This window comes from Lipophrys pholis (genome assembly GCF_963383615.2).
Source record: "Lipophrys pholis genome assembly, chromosome: 10".
Taxonomy (NCBI): domain Eukaryota; kingdom Metazoa; phylum Chordata; class Actinopteri; order Blenniiformes; family Blenniidae; genus Lipophrys; species Lipophrys pholis.
In genome coordinates, this window is record NC_137640.1 from 30706317 (window position 1) to 30723971 (window position 17655).

At 42.9% G+C, this 17655-nt stretch overlaps 1 protein-coding gene across 1 annotated transcript; it reads right to left on the reverse strand.

The window, feature by feature from the left end:
- Window positions 1–880: 880 nt before the first annotated feature.
- LOC308116019 (uncharacterized protein) lies at window positions 881–16477 on the reverse strand (the record flags this gene model as incomplete). Its single annotated transcript, XM_080473969.1, has 25 exons — window positions 881–1533; window positions 2128–2244; window positions 2329–2496; window positions 3056–3160; window positions 3387–3572; window positions 3677–3793; window positions 3880–4047; window positions 4133–4234; window positions 4470–4697; window positions 6457–6573; window positions 6660–6818; window positions 6905–7006; window positions 7242–7469; window positions 9230–9346; window positions 9433–9591; window positions 9678–9779; window positions 10015–10242; window positions 12002–12118; window positions 12205–12363; window positions 12450–12551; window positions 12819–13046; window positions 14806–14922; window positions 15009–15167; window positions 15254–15355; window positions 15610–16477. 25 exons carry the CDS (start codon window positions 16475–16477, stop codon window positions 1277–1279), a joined length of 4512 nt encoding a protein of 1503 aa, XP_080330095.1. The 3' UTR covers window positions 881–1276.
- Between the last annotated feature and the right edge of the window lie 1178 nt (window positions 16478–17655).

The following is a 17655-nucleotide window of genomic DNA, read 5'->3' on the forward strand; positions in this document are numbered from 1 at the left end:
AAACTCTCTTTATTACTGAAACAGTTCAGAGAAATGTATTTCTGAAAACACTGGAGGACAGAAATAAACTGTGCTGTTGAAAAGTTAAAACGCCGCTTCACAGACGTGTGGCTGCTGTGAGGGGACGTGGCCTGTTGTGAGGGGGCGTGGCCTGCAAGTTCGACAGCTTCTTATCGGAGTACGAACAATCCTGCAGAAAAAGCTTTTTTTTTAGCAGCTGGCTGACGTCACTGCTGAATGTTCTTCTTGTTCTTATGGGTTCAAAAAGGGAGGATGAAGGGCCTTTAGATCTGATATCAAGGATATCAAATAGATGTTTCAAATGGCTTTCCATAGCGATGCACTCTGCTCCTACGTTCCTGCTAACATGAAAGCATAAGTCCAAACAAGGGTTCTGACTGGTTGTTATGTGGAGTACAGGTGAGGCAAGAGAGAGTCATACAGATTCATAACCACCAGGGGGAGCCTTTTACTCAATGATCAAAAATCAGTGTCCCTACCTGAGAAATCCCCTCCATTTCTCATTGGAGCTCTGTAAAAGATGAGCAACACAGCTTTTATTACCATTGTTAAAGTATTTATTGTGTTTAAACTGCCTATCACTAACTACACTGCAGGAGGAGTTGAAACATCTGGTTTATACTACCCAATCAAACAACAAACAAACTCACCCATCCACCCATCACCCATCCACCCATTCATCCATCCATCCATCCATCCATCCATCCATCCATCCATCCATCCATCCATCCATCCATCCATCCATCCACCCATTCATCCATCCATCCATCCATCCATCCATCCATCCATCCATCCATCCATCCATCCATCCATCCATCCATCCATCCATCAATCCATCCAATCAACACTCAGATAATTTGAGTAAATATGTTTATTGTCCCTAGTCAACAATACAGAACCTTTAAATGACAGTTTGTTTTCACAAATGTTTCAAGCTTTAATCACTTAACCAGAGAGGAATGTCTTAAAAAAACCTCCCAATCTAGCATTTAAAATCCAACACATTTCATTGACTAAAGTCTTAAATATTTTAAATATATTTTTGCTGCTGAAATATTAATAAACACAAAAAGAAATAATTAAAAAAGGCAAACAAACATCAGTTCTCTGGGTCATGTCAGTTTTCTGTCAGGCATTCTTCCTTGTTTTACTGCAATATTCCACTGAACTGAAAAATGCTATCTACACCAGTTCATGAAAATAATACTAACTGCAGTAACTTTAAAGTGTCATCACACCTGAAGAAAGGTGACTTCTAATAAAGAGTGAGGATCAGGAGACCAAACAATAGATGGAAAATTCCCGTTGGAATCCGACAAGCGTCACTGGAACTGGAACCGGGTGACCCACTACCTGTAACTTCATTGCACAAGCTCTGGCTGCAACACGTGGGTCCACTGCTGAAACGACCGACGCCATCGAGGAACGGCAGCCTCCCCAGGCCGGGGGCGGCTCGGCACACGGCCGCAGACGAGCACCCGACCACGGGAACAGTTCCAGAGCCGCTCGGCACTGTGAACCACAGGTTTCTTTTTATTGAACAACTTTCTTCAAGTAAATTCAAGATCAAACTACTTCACAGAATGTTTCACGTGAAAACGCAACATTTTTTTCCAGGTTTTTGTTTTAGAAGAGTTTCACATTTACACGAAAATGTTTAAAGAGAGAACCCATATTTTTTTTTTTACATTTTTGTTGAAGAAGAGTTTCACATTTACATGGAAATGTTTGGAATGGTAAATTTTAAATGGACTTCACTTATATAGCACTTATCAACTGTATTAGTCCCAAAGCGCTTTTCATTGTTCACATTCACCCTCACACACACATTCACGCACCAATGGACGCTGCAGCCATGCGAGGAGCTGTTAATCCATTTGGAGCAATTTGGGGTTCAAATTACTCCAAATGGATTTAACCCTAAGCCCTTTCAAAAATTTGCTTTTTTGCCCATTTCCATGAAGATAGAATGGGAGCATTTTTTAGAAGTTCCACTATGGGAGTCGTTTTTCAAACGTTGCATTCTCAGTGACTCCGAGCACCATTGTTGTGTAAATGTAAATGAAAGAGTTGGCATGAATGGGCCTGAACTGGACCAGGACTCACCATTCCCCTGGAAGCAGCTATCCTGTGCTCCTCGACACTGAATCGTTGCAGAGCACTGAGTTGTGCCAGGCTGACAGAAGAAGCACTGCAGACCGTTTGCCGGCGGAAGAGTCGGTGCTGAAACAGAACTCCTCTGCATTAGATTACTTCTGCACATGCATCTAATGATCCTGAATGTGTGGCTTGGACAAGTGGACTCACCAGGCAGAGTTTGTGAGTTGCAGTTTCCTGTGTTGCAGCACTGGGCAGACACGACCGTATTGGAACCGGCGATGTTGGTGGAAAAAGTCTGAGGACCGGTGGATGGACACAGGGAGGACCGCGCACACCCCTTAAAAAATCGCTGCCTCATGGTGTTTGATGAACTTTCTGTGGAGTCAAAATGCAATCTGTTAGCCAAAACAGTCACTTTTTTTTCTTCATTCACACACATTTAAACTGGAGAATTTGAACAAAAATTACATGAACATAAAAAGTCCCTGCTTTGGAAGACACACTCCGACTACGGATACAAAAGTGCACCACAGTTGTTCCTTTTCCCTTTGATTTCTATGTATATTCAATATTTTAAAGCAAGCGACAACACCCCCACACCACAACCCACTCAACAAAAGCCCCATAACCCATTTCAATGGCTTGACACAGCTGTAGAAAGTCTACGGTCCAGTGTTTGGATTCAGGAATTTCAGAGGACGAATGAAGAGCTTGGCCTCAACAATCCAGAAGGAACATACTGTACAATGTGATAGGATTGAATAAACATCATCTCCCTGCAGTCTAAACCTCAACCCTGAGAACGATCCTGGATGACTTGAGCCACAACAAACTTTTTTATTAAAAAACGAAAGAGAACGAAGGTTGAACGGACTGACAATAAAAGTTAACCAAACTGAGAATGTAACGTAATTATATTAGCAAGTCGAAATACCTAAGATGGTTGCGGTGATACACATTGTCTCCGAAGGAGAACATTGCCTCAGTTCCTCCATTGAGCAGTTGGCATCGACACAGCTCGTACACCGAAGTCCACTTCCTGCTTAAGGAGAGAGAAACATAGAGGCTCAATCACAAGAAACCGAGAAAGAACCAAGGTTGTTGAAAGGTAATGACTGTCAAACAGCAAGATTAAACAGTGTCCCAAAAACACAAACATTGCTTCAAGTTCTATTTGGTTCATTCTGCCTTTGCTTTGTTTATAAGTATTGTCTTTTATTCTGTTCAAAGAAGAAGATTTTTGTCAAAAGTCATAGGTCAGTCACCTGAAAGTGGAGGTCCAGTGACCAATGACATGGTGCCATCGCTGCAGGTATTCTGGTCACAGCATGTCAGTCCACTGTCAAAGTTCCCGGCTTCAAACATCAGGGGCAGTGTTCCCTCACTTGAATTGGTACACACATTTTCAGATGAGCAGCCGGCAACTGAAGACGTGCCAAAGTTTGTCGTTGCTGGAAGATGAAGGACAAAGTATTTACATTTCTGAGGAGAAACTGTTCTGCAAGTTTAGTTTCTCGAAACTTGTTTGTAGGTCAAGATTTGATGAGTGTCTCACATATTCCCCTAAAACATCTGTCCTCATCTCCTCGACACTGTACCACAACGTTACAGTCAGTTTCACCAGACAGACAGAAGATACATCGACGACCGTTTTGCTCTGGAAGAGTCGGTGCTGAAACAGAAGAACAGAGTTCATGAACAAGGACACCAGCTGACATTCTTCTGTACTCACGATGTGAGCTTTCTCTCTCTTCTTACCAGGTTGAGTGGCTGAGTTGCAGTTTACTGTGTCGCAGCAATTAGCAGATATAACCGTACTTGAGAGACCCAAACTGTTTGAGAAGGTCTGGAGGCCTGTGGATGGACACAGGGAGGACGGTGCACAGCCCTTGGAGATCTGCTGGGTCTGACTTCCAAGTGACGAGACTAAAGAGAGAAATACAGTTTGACTGATGGCTTGTTTGGAGACTGAATGATGACATGGAACATGTAGTAGAGGTACAATGCTCACCTAGGATAGTTGCTGACACACACATTGTTTCAGAGGAACATGGCATTAAGACTTCACTAGAACATGATGCATCTGTGCAGGTCGTACACTCAAGTGGAGCATCTGGAATGGACAGAGAAGAAGAAAGATCATGTATTGGAGACAAATACAGGCAGTGATAATAAAAAAAAAAGCCCCAACAGGCAGAGTTGTGTCCTTGTAATTTCTACATTGTACCAACAACTACTATTTCTGTGTTTATGTGTAGTAAATATGGTGCTTTTGTATTTCAAGCACCACTAACAAAGTCCTTGATACCCTGTAAGGACAGGATTGTGTGCGTTACTTGTTGTCTTACTTGTTGCTCCAGCAATAGTCGTTGTCCTGTCAGGAGTTGTTGGAGTCCCAGGAGTCATAGTTGTAGTCAGTGAGACATTATTACACAGATTTCCTTGACAGCAGATCGGTCCTCTGCTGAAATTCCCAACCTCTGGCATCAGTGGCAGCATCCCCAAGCTCTGAGCAGCACGACACACATTCTCAGAAAAGCAGCCACTCAGTGGAGACGTGCCAGAGTTTGTAGTCACTGTAGATGGCAGATAAAGTATTTAATATAGCAATTCAGACAAAGTCAGACCTCTATGGTCGCACTCAGTTAAATCTTTTTAGATCCAGGCAATCTCCCCTGTCCTGCAGGGTCCCCCAGGGCTCTGTCCTAGGTCCCATCCTCTTCATTGTCTATCTCCTGCCTCTTGGCCATATTTTCCATAAATACAATATTCAAACCCATAGCGATGCAAATGACACTCGGCTCTACATTTCCAATTTTAGTACATTTGTTGTGTACAGTGACCTTGGTGTCCTTAAAGGTGCTGATTGATCACATGTATTATGACGGACTGAGCCCAAAAGGCAAAGCCTTCTCTAGTAAAGCTTGAGGAAGCCTTTCCTGGAGGGCAAAAGACCCGATTGGACGTTGTGTCTTTGTTTGTTTCATTGTTATTATACCGCAGTGTAAATGAAACCAAATGTGTCCCATTCAACATGCTCAAAAACTCACCAACATTGGCTCACATATCATTATTGGTTCCTAATTTTACCAAATGTACAAAGTAAGTCCCACAGTGCCAAAATGTGATCTATACCGCCATCTAGTAACACTCAAACGGCCACGACGGCCCGTAAGAACGGTTGAGAGAGATTTAAAACAAACAACACTGTTTTTCAAAATCGAGTTGTAATAATCAAGCACTGATACGTCTGACCTAAATTCAACAGGAAGTCCAAATTTTGCCTTTCACAATAGGATTTCCACCCCAATTTTGGCCTCAAATAAATGCTATCTAGTGTGAGGGCGATCAATGTATTGTACACTATTAAATGACAGAGGAGTGTTTTCTGAAGAAAAGTTTTGTGTAACTTTGTAATAGCTGGAGCAGTTTGGATTTTATTAGCTCTCAAATTTTGAGTCCTAAATCCCGTCGTCTACGGGCTCTCATCTAGAGCGATGGGACAAAAGTCTCAGAGGTTGAGGAAATGCCCCGATACAACACCTCTATCAACTGGCCAATGAGTCTAGACCGTGACTGCTATCGACAAAGTGAGCAGATCAGAAGCGCGACAAGAACCTGCCGAACAAGACGACATCACGCATGAGGATAATTCCATAAAACATGGAATTTTTGAAGAGAGACAAACATGCTGCCAGCTGTTCTCTTCCTGGGATTTTAAACCTATTTCATACTGGACTGTGAATCCTGCATTTCTGTCAGTCTGAGACTCCTCGTGTCTAAAGTAGAAATCTGAGTACTTTGAAACCTTCACAGGCTGAAAGATACAAGCTTTCCTCTCAAGAAATGATAGGTTCATTAACGTTTGACTAAAGTTGTGGGATCTGTGAGAAGTTGTTTCCCAATAGTTAGATTTATTTTCTCTTCTCTCTCCCTTTGGTCATGTGACTTTGGGAGAATATTGTTCTGCAACAAACAACCATTCAAAAATCTGAGGAGGAGCATGGTAACTTTCCATCAAACCATGAGCAATTCAGCCTAATGTCCTTGCTTTCAAAACATAAGCCCAAAACTCCTCCAAAATAAGAGTCAAAGGCCATAGTGCGGGCCAGAGTGTGTGGTCCCGACCTAGACTGTTTGGAGCTTTAATTCTGATTACTATTTAATTCTCACCAAAACAGGAGATGCTTCAGTTTAGCTTTTTGAAAGTGAATTGATTTCCGAAGGTCTCAGATTTAAAATTGGTCTTTACCACAGTGATTTACATCACAGACGCTTCTGCCATTACTGCTGAGGATAATCGTTCAACAGAGCCAACTGATGAAAATATCTCACCTTGTCCCTGGAAGCATCTGTCCTCATCTCCTCGACACTGTACCACAACGTTACAGTCAGTTTCACCAGACAGACAGAAGATACACAGACGACCGTTTTGCTCTGGAAGAGTCGGTGCTGAAACAGAAGAACAGAGTTCATGAACAAGGACACCAGCTGACATTCTTCTGTACTCACGATGTGAGCTTTCTCTCTCTTCTTACCAGGTTGAGTGGCTGAGTTGCAGTTTACTGTGTCGCAGCAATTAGCAGATATAACCGTACTTGAGAGACCCAAACTGTTTGAGAAGGTCTGGAGGCCTGTGGATGGACACAGGGAGGACGGTGCACAGCCCTTGAAGATTCCAGTTTCATTTGAAGACTCTAGAGAGGGAAAATACAGTTTGACTGATGGCTTGTTTGGAGACTGAATGATGACATGGAACATGTAGTAGAGGTACAATGCTCACCTAGGATAGTTGCTGACACACACATTGTTTCAGAGGAACATGGCATTAAGACTTCACTAGAACATGATGCATCTGTGCAGGTCGTACACTCAAGTGGAGCATCTGGAATGGACAGAGATGAAGAAAGATCATGTATTGGAGACAAATACAGGCAGTGATAATAAAAAAAAAAGCCCAAACAGGCAGAGTTGTGTCCTTGTAATTTCTACATTGTACCAACAACTACTATTTCTGTGTTTATGTGTAGTAAATATGGTGCTTCTGTATTTCAAGCACCACTAACAAAGTCCTTGATACCCTGTAAGGACAGGATTGTGTGCGTTACTTGTTGTCTTACTTGTTGCTCCAGCAATAGTCGTTGTCCTATCAGGAGTTGTTGGAGTCCCAGGAGTCATAGTTGTAGTCAGTGAGACATTATTACACAGATTTCCTTGACAGCAGATCGGTCCTCTGCTGAAATTCCCAACCTCTGGCATCAGTGGCAGCATCCCCAAGCTCTGAGCAGCACGACACACATTCTCAGAAAAGCAGCCACTCAGTGGAGACGTGCCAGAGTTTGTAGTCACTGTAGATGGCAGATAAAGTATTTAATATAGCAATTCAGACAAAGTCAGACCTCTATGGTCGCACTCAGTTAAATCTTTTTAGATCCAGGCAATCTCCCCTGTCCTGCAGGGTCCCCCAGGGCTCTGTCCTAGGTCCCATCCTCTTCATTGTCTATCTCCTGCCTCTTGGCCATATTTTCCATAAATACAATATTCAAACCCATAGCGATGCAAATGACACTCGGCTCTACATTTCCAATTTTAGTACATTTGTTGTGTACAGTGACCTTGGTGTCTTTAAAGGGGCTGATTGATCACATGTATTATGACGGACTGAGCCCAAAAGGCAAAGCCTTCTCTAGTAAAGCTTGAGGAAGCCTTTCCTGGAGGGCAAAAGACCCGATTGGAAGTTGTGTCTTTGTTTGTTTCATTGTTATTATACCGCAGTGTAAATGAAACCAAATGTGTCCCATTCAACATGCTCAAAAACTCACCAACATTGGCTCACATATCATTATTGGTTCCAAATTTTACCAAATGTACAAAGTAAGTCCCACAGTGCCAAAATGTGATCTATACCGCCATCTAGTAACACTCAAACGGCCACGACGGCCCGTAAGAACGGTTGAGAGAGATTTAAAACAAACAAACACTGTTTTTCAAAATCGAGTTGTAATAATCAAGCACTGATACGTCTGACCTAAATTCAACAGGAAGTCCAAATTTTGCCTTTCACAATAAGATTTCCACCCCAATTTTGGCCTCAAATAAATGCTATGTAGTGTGAGGGCCATCATTGTATTGTACACTATTAAATGACAGAGGAGTGTTTTCTGAAGAAAAGTTTTGTGTAACTTTGTAATAGCTGGAGCAGTTTGGATTTTATTAGCTCTCAAATTTTGAGTCCTAAATCCCGTCGTCTACGGGCTCTCATCTAGAGCGATGGGACAAAAGTCTCAGAGGTTGAGGAAATGCCCCGATACAACACCTCTATCAACTGGCCAATGAGTCTAGACCGTGACTGCTATCGACAAAGTGAGCAGATCAGAAGCGCGACAAGAACCTGCCGAACAAGACGACATCACGCATGAGGATAATTCCATAAAACATGGAATTTTTGAAGAGAGACAAACATGCTGCCAGCTGTTCTCTTCCTGGGATTTTAAACCTATTTCATACTGGACTGTGAATCCTGCATTTCTGTCAGTCTGAGACTCCTCGTGTCTAAAGTAGAAATCTGAGTACTTTGAAACCTTCACAGGCTGAAAGATACAAGCTTTCCTCTCAAGAAATGATAGGTTCATTAACGTTTCACTAAAGTTGTGGGATCTGTGAGAAGTTGTTTCCCAATAGTTAGATTTATTTTCTCTTCTCTCTCCCTTTGGTCATGTGACTTTGGGAGAATATTGTTCTGCAACAAACAACCATTCAAAAATCTGAGGAGGAGCATGGTAACTTTCCATCAAACCATGAGCAATTCAGCCTAATGTCCTTGCTTTCAAAACATAAGCCCAAAACTCCTTCAAAATAAGAGTCAAAGGCCATAGTGCGGGCCAGAGTGTGTGGTCCCGACCTAGACTGTTTGGAGCTTTAATTCTGATTACTATTTAATTCTCACCAAAACAGGAGATGCTTCAGTTTAGCTTTTTGAAAGTGAATTGATTTCCGAAGGTCTCAGATTTAAAATTGGTCTTTACCACAGTGATTTACATCACAGACGCTTCTGCCATTACTGCTGAGGATAATCGTTCAACAGAGCCAACTGATGAAAATATCTCACCTTGTCCCTGGAAGCATCTGTCCTCATCTCCTCGACACTGTACCACAACGTTACAGTCAGTTTCACCAGACAGACAGAAGATACACAGACGACCGTTTTGCTCTGGAAGAGTCGGTGCTGAAACAGAAGAACAGAGTTCATGAACAAGGACACCAGCTGACATTCTTCTGTACTCACGATGTGAGCTTTCTCTCTCTTCTTACCAGGTTGAGTGGCTGAGTTGCAGTTTACTGTGTCGCAGCAATTAGCAGATATAACCGTACTTGAGAGACCCAAACTGTTTGAGAAGGTCTGGAGGCCTGTGGATGGACACAGGGAGGACGGTGCACAGCCCTTGAAGATTCCAGTTTCATTTGAAGACTCTAGAGAGGGAAAATACAGTTTGACTGATGGCTTGTTTGGAGACTGAATGATGACATGGAACATGTAGTAGAGGTACAATGCTCACCTAGGATAGTTGCTGACACACACATTGTTTCAGAGGAACATGGCATTAAGACTTCACTAGAACATGATGCATCTGTGCAGGTCGTACACTCAAGTGGAGCATCTGGAATGGACAGAGAAGAAGAAAGATCATGTATTGGAGACAAATACAGGCAGTGATAATAAAAAAAAAAGCCCCAACAGGCAGAGTTGTGTCCTTGTAATTTCTACATTGTACCAACAACTACTATTTCTGTGTTTATGTGTAGTAAATATGGTGCTTTTGTATTTCAAGCACCACTAACAAAGTCCTTGATACCCTGTAAGGACAGGATTGTGTGCGTTACTTGTTGTCTTACTTGTTGCTCCAGCAATAGTCGTTGTCCTGTCAGGAGTTGTTGGAGTCCCAGGAGTCATAGTTGTAGTCAGTGAGACATTATTACACAGATTTCCTTGACAGCAGATCGGTCCTCTGCTGAAATTCCCAACCTCTGGCATCAGTGGCAGCATCCCCAAGCTCTGAGCAGCACGACACACATTCTCAGAAAAGCAGCCACTCAGTGGAGACGTGCCAGAGTTTGTAGTCACTGTAGATGGCAGATAAAGTATTTAATATAGCAATTCAGACAAAGTCAGACCTCTATGGTCGCACTCAGTTAAATCTTTTTAGATCCAGGCAATCTCCCCTGTCCTGCAGGGTCCCCCAGGGCTCTGTCCTAGGTCCCATCCTCTTCATTGTCTATCTCCTGCCTCTTGGCCATATTTTCCATAAATACAATATTCAAACCCATAGCGATGCAAATGACACTCGGCTCTACATTTCCAATTTTAGTACATTTGTTGTGTACAGTGACCTTGGTGTCCTTAAAGGTGCTGATTGATCACATGTATTATGACGGACTGAGCCCAAAAGGCAAAGCCTTCTCTAGTAAAGCTTGAGGAAGCCTTTCCTGGAGGGCAAAAGACCCGATTGGACGTTGTGTCTTTGTTTGTTTCATTGTTATTATACCGCAGTGTAAATGAAACCAAATGTGTCCCATTCAACATGCTCAAAAACTCACCAACATTGGCTCACATATCATTATTGGTTCCTAATTTTACCAAATGTACAAAGTAAGTCCCACAGTGCCAAAATGTGATCTATACCGCCATCTAGTAACACTCAAACGGCCACGACGGCCCGTAAGAACGGTTGAGAGAGATTTAAAACAAACAACACTGTTTTTCAAAATCGAGTTGTAATAATCAAGCACTGATACGTCTGACCTAAATTCAACAGGAAGTCCAAATTTTGCCTTTCACAATAGGATTTCCACCCCAATTTTGGCCTCAAATAAATGCTATCTAGTGTGAGGGCGATCAATGTATTGTACACTATTAAATGACAGAGGAGTGTTTTCTGAAGAAAAGTTTTGTGTAACTTTGTAATAGCTGGAGCAGTTTGGATTTTATTAGCTCTCAAATTTTGAGTCCTAAATCCCGTCGTCTACGGGCTCTCATCTAGAGCGATGGGACAAAAGTCTCAGAGGTTGAGGAAATGCCCCGATACAACACCTCTATCAACTGGCCAATGAGTCTAGACCGTGACTGCTATCGACAAAGTGAGCAGATCAGAAGCGCGACAAGAACCTGCCGAACAAGACGACATCACGCATGAGGATAATTCCATAAAACATGGAATTTTTGAAGAGAGACAAACATGCTGCCAGCTGTTCTCTTCCTGGGATTTTAAACCTATTTCATACTGGACTGTGAATCCTGCATTTCTGTCAGTCTGAGACTCCTCGTGTCTAAAGTAGAAATCTGAGTACTTTGAAACCTTCACAGGCTGAAAGATACAAGCTTTCCTCTCAAGAAATGATAGGTTCATTAACGTTTGACTAAAGTTGTGGGATCTGTGAGAAGTTGTTTCCCAATAGTTAGATTTATTTTCTCTTCTCTCTCCCTTTGGTCATGTGACTTTGGGAGAATATTGTTCTGCAACAAACAACCATTCAAAAATCTGAGGAGGAGCATGGTAACTTTCCATCAAACCATGAGCAATTCAGCCTAATGTCCTTGCTTTCAAAACATAAGCCCAAAACTCCTCCAAAATAAGAGTCAAAGGCCATAGTGCGGGCCAGAGTGTGTGGTCCCGACCTAGACTGTTTGGAGCTTTAATTCTGATTACTATTTAATTCTCACCAAAACAGGAGATGCTTCAGTTTAGCTTTTTGAAAGTGAATTGATTTCCGAAGGTCTCAGATTTAAAATTGGTCTTTACCACAGTGATTTACATCACAGACGCTTCTGCCATTACTGCTAAGGATAATCGTTCAACAGAGCCAACTGATGAAAAAATCTCACCTTGTCCCTGGAAGCATCTGTCCTCATCTCCTCGACACTGTACCACAACGTTACAGTCAGTTTCACCAGACAGACAGAAGATACACAGACGACCGTTTTGCTCTGGAAGAGTCGGTGCTGAAACAGAAGAACAGAGTTCATGAACAAGGACACCAGCTGACATTCTTCTGTACTCACGATGTGAGCTTTCTCTCTCTTCTTACCAGGTTGAGTGGCTGAGTTGCAGTTTACTGTGTCGCAGCAATTAGCAGATATAACCGTACTTGAGAGACCCAAACTGTTTGAGAAGGTCTGGAGGCCTGTGGATGGACACAGGGAGGACGGTGCACAGCCCTTGAAGATTCCAGTTTCATTTGAAGACTCTAGAGAGGGAAAATACAGTTTGACTGATGGCTTGTTTGGAGACTGAATGATGACATGGAACATGTAGTAGAGGTACAATGCTCACCTAGGATAGTTGCTGACACACACATTGTTTCAGAGGAACATGGCATTAAGACTTCACTAGAACATGATGCATCTGTGCAGGTCGTACACTCAAGTGGAGCATCTGGAATGGACAGAGAAGAAGAAAGATCATGTATTGGAGACAAATACAGGCAGTGATAATAAAAAAAAAAGCCCAAACAGGCATGAACTTTGAAGGCTGATGCAGCGTAGGGTCAGAGTTGTGTCCTTGTAATTTCTAGATTGTACCAACAACTACTATTTCTGTGTTTATGTGTAGTAAATATGGTGCTTTTGTATTTCAAGCACCACTAACAAAGTCCTTGATACCCTGTAAGGACAGGATTGTGTGCGTTACTTGTTGTCTTACTTGTTGCTCCAGCAATAGTCGTTGTCCTATCAGGAGTTGTTGGAGTCCCAGGAGTCATAGTTGTAGTCAGTGAGACATTATTACACAGATTTCCTTGACAGCAGATCGGTCCTCTGCTGAAATTCCCAACCTCTGGCATCAGTGGCAGCATCCCCAAGCTCTGAGCAGCACGACACACATTCTCAGAAAAGCAGCCACTCAGTGGAGACGTGCCAGAGTTTGTAGTCACTGTAGATGGCAGATAAAGTATTTAATATAGCAATTCAGACAAAGTCAGACCTCTATGGTCGCACTCAGTTAAATCTTTTTAGATCCAGGCAATCTCCCCTGTCCTGCAGGGTCCCCCAGGGCTCTGTCCTAGGTCCCATCCTCTTCATTGTCTATCTCCTGCCTCTTGGCCATATTTTCCATAAATACAATATTCAAACCCATAGCGATGCAAATGACACTCGGCTCTACATTTCCAATTTTAGTACATTTGTTGTGTACAGTGACCTTGGTGTCTTTAAAGGTGCTGATTGATCACATGTATTATGACGGACTGAGCCCAAAAGGCAAAGCCTTCTCTAGTAAAGCTTGAGGAAGCCTTTCCTGGAGGGCAAAAGACCCGATTGGACGTTGTGTCTTTGTTTGTTTCATTGTTATTATACCGCAGTGTAAATGAAACCAAATGTGTCCCATTCAACATGCTCAAAAACTCACCAACATTGGCTCACATATCATTATTGGTTCCAAATTTTACCAAATGTACAAAGTAAGTCCCACAGTGCCAAAATGTGATCTATACCGCCATCTAGTAACACTCAAACGGCCACGACGGCCCGTAAGAACGGTTGAGAGAGATTTAAAACAAACAACACTGTTTTTCAAAATCGAGTTGTAATAATCAAGCACTGATACGTCTGACCTAAATTCAACAGGAAGTCCAAATTTTGCCTTTCACAATAGGATTTCCACCCCAATTTTGGCCTCAAATAAATGCTATCTAGTGTGAGGGCGATCAATGTATTGTACACTATTAAATGACAGAGGAGTGTTTTCTGAAGAAAAGTTTTGTGTAACTTTGTAATAGCTGGAGCAGTTTGGATTTTATTAGCTCTCAAATTTTGAGTCCTAAATCCCGTCGTCTACGGGCTCTCATCTAGAGCGATGGGACAAAAGTCTCAGAGGTTGAGGAAATGCCCCGATACAACACCTCTATCAACTGGCCAATGAGTCTAGACCGTGACTGCTATCGACAAAGTGAGCAGATCAGAAGCGCGACAAGAACCTGCCGAACAAGACGACATCACGCATGAGGATAATTCCATAAAACATGGAATTTTTGAAGAGAGACAAACATGCTGCCAGCTGTTCTCTTCCTGGGATTTTAAACCTATTTCATACTGGACTGTGAATCCTGCATTTCTGTCAGTCTGAGACTCCTCGTGTCTAAAGTAGAAATCTGAGTACTTTGAAACCTTCACAGGCTGAAAGATACAAGCTTTCCTCTCAAGAAATGATAGGTTCATTAACGTTTCACTAAAGTTGTGGGATCTGTGAGAAGTTGTTTCCCAATAGTTAGATTTATTTTCTCTTCTCTCTCCCTTTGGTCATGTGACTTTGGGAGAATATTGTTCTGCAACAAACAACCATTCAAAAATCTGAGGAGGAGCATGGTAACTTTCCATCAAACCATGAGCAATTCAGCCTAATGTCCTTGCTTTCAAAACATAAGCCCAAAACTCCTTCAAAATAAGAGTCAAAGGCCATAGTGCGGGCCAGAGTGTGTGGTCCCGACCTAGACTGTTTGGAGCTTTAATTCTGATTACTATTTAATTCTCACCAAAACAGGAGATGCTTCAGTTTAGCTTTTTGAAAGTGAATTGATTTCCGAAGGTCTCAGATTTAAAATTGGTCTTTACCACAGTGATTTACATCACAGACGCTTCTGCCATTACTGCTGAGGATAATCGTTCAACAGAGCCAACTGATGAAAATATCTCACCTTGTCCCTGGAAGCATCTGTCCTCATCTCCTCGACACTGTACCACAACGTTACAGTCAGTTTCACCAGACAGACAGAAGATACACAGACGACCGTTTTGCTCTGGAAGAGTCGGTGCTGAAACAGAAGAACAGAGTTCATGAACAAGGACACCAGCTGACATTCTTCTGTACTCACGATGTGAGCTTTCTCTCTCTTCTTACCAGGTTGAGTGGCTGAGTTGCAGTTTACTGTGTCGCAGCAATTAGCAGATATAACCGTACTTGAGAGACCCAAACTGTTTGAGAAGGTCTGGAGGCCTGTGGATGGACACAGGGAGGACGGTGCACAGCCCTTGAAGATTCCAGTTTCATTTGAAGACTCTAGAGAGGGAAAATACAGTTTGACTGATGGCTTGTTTGGAGACTGAATGATGACATGGAACATGTAGTAGAGGTACAATGCTCACCTAGGATAGTTGCTGACACACACATTGTTTCAGAGGAACATGGCATTAAGACTTCACTAGAACATGATGCATCTGTGCAGGTCGTACACTCAAGTGGAGCATCTGGAACAAGACAAAGACAAACAATCAGACCCTCATTTCAAATGTCAAAGAGTTTGTATTAACAGATAAATGAGTTTAATTGTTTTAACTATCCAATGTGAGCAAGCCGACATTACATTATGGTGACACGACCATGTCATGTCAGGAAAAGACAAAGTGTTCAATTACTCTGGTTGAAGGCAGGGTACACACAACAGATTGCAAGTCCATTACAGTTCAGTACTTTTATAGTATTTATTGGATATTCATCTTACCTGTGGTTGGATTTCCACCAGCAGTGATTGGAGGGAATACGGCTGGCCCACTGGGTGAAGTTATTGCTGTGTTTTCTGTAATGCTTGATGGTGGAGCATCTGTGCTAGGCCCTGAAGTTGTCGGTGATTCGTTTGTGGTCATTGACGTGTTGGGTTGAGAAGTTGTTGGCCCAGCAGTTGCAGTAGTTGGTGCAGCAGTTGTAGTGGTTGGTGCAGCAGTGGTTGGCGCAGCAGTTGTGGTGGTTGGTGCTACAGTTGTAGTTGTTGGAGCTACAGTTGTGGTGGTTGGTGCAGTAGTTGTAGTGGTTGGTGCTGCAGTTGTAGTTGTTGGAGCTACAGTTGTGGTGGTTGGTGCAGTAGTTGTAGTGGTTGGTGCTGCAGTTGTAGTGGTTAGTGAAGCAGTTGCGGTGGTTGGTGCATCAGTTGTAGTTGTTGGAGCTACAGTTGTGGTGGTTGGTGAAGTAGTTGTGGTGGTTGGTGCTGCAGTTGTAGTGGTTGGTGCTGCAGTTGTAGTTGTTGGAGCTCCAGGTGTGGTGGTTGGTGCTGCAGTTGTAGTGGTTGGTGCAGCAGTTGTAGTTGTTGGTGCAGCAGTTGTAGTGGTTGGTGCAGCAGTTGTGGTGGTTGGTGAAGTAGTTGTGGTGGTTGGTGCTGCAGTTGTAGTGGTTGGTGCTGCAGTTGTAGTTGAAGGAGCTCCAGTTGTGGTGGTTGGTGCAGCAGTTGTGGTGGTTGGTGCAGCAGTTGTAGTTGTTGGTGCAGCAGATGTAGTGGTTGGTGCAGCAGTTGTGGTGGTTGGTGCTGCAGTTATAGTGGTTGGTGCAGCAGTTGTAGTGGTTGGTGCTGCAGTTGTGGTTGTAGTGGTTGTTTGCATACGATTACATAAATCAGTATTACAACAGGTTGGTCCACTGGTGAAAGTTCCAGGCAAAAATGGCAACATCCCCTGGCTTGACGCAGCTTCACATACACTTTGAGATGCACAACCAGAAGTTTGAGTTGAACTGGAGCCGTCCATCACTGTGGAAGAAAGAAAAGAACGTCCTGATTGTTAAAATGTTCCTCCAGCTTAACCGAGTCATTCATATTGTCTTACAGGTACAGTGGTACAAGTGTAGTGCTACAGGCGCAGTGGTACAGGTGTAGTGGTACGGGTGTAATGGTACGGGTGTAAAGGTATAGGTGCAGTGGTACAGGTGTAGTGGTATGGGTGCAGTGGTACAGGTGTAGTGGTACGGGTGTAATGGTATGGATGCAATGGTACAGGTGTAGTGGTACGGGTGTAATGGTACGGGTGTAGTGGTACAGGTGTAGTGGTATGGGTGCAGTAGAATAATTATAAGTTGCATCAACTCCACCCAAAAGTGAAGACTGCTCAGAGTGGACAAACTGGCTCAAAGAAGAACAGAACAGAACAGAACAGAACAAGAACAAGTCATTGTCCTTACAGTGATTTTAATTATTCACACACGATTTAACTCAATTCAGTGTTATTTATAGACAGCCATCTGTAAACATTTTTAGGAGAGGAAAAGAAAATCTCTCTTCAACAGGAAGAAACCTGCAAAACCAGACTCAGAGGAGACTGTCTGCAGAACCAGATGTAGAGGAGGAAGCTTTCTGTAGACCGTAGGGGGTAGAGATTCAGACCCTGGTTAAGGTAGGGATTCAGACCCTGGTTCAGGTAGGGATTCAGACCCTGGTTCAGGTAGGGGGTAGAGACTCAGACTGACTGACTTCTTGGTTCATTAAAAGAAAAAACATTGTGACATAACTCACCAGTCCCCTGAATGCAGTTGGTGGCGTCTCCTGTACATGGCACATTTAAGTCGCACCGATTGTCAATACAAACAAAACAGGTAACACTGTTTGCAGCTGACATAAAAGGATCTGAAAAAGAACCATATATAGATGATGAAAACCGTGTATTTTATATACCATCTGGTAAATCTCTATCTGGATAGTGTGTACTAACCTCTTAGAGTTACTGAGTTGCAGTTATCAGAGCTACAGCACCTGGCATTCACAGCAGAACGACCCAATTCGAATGTT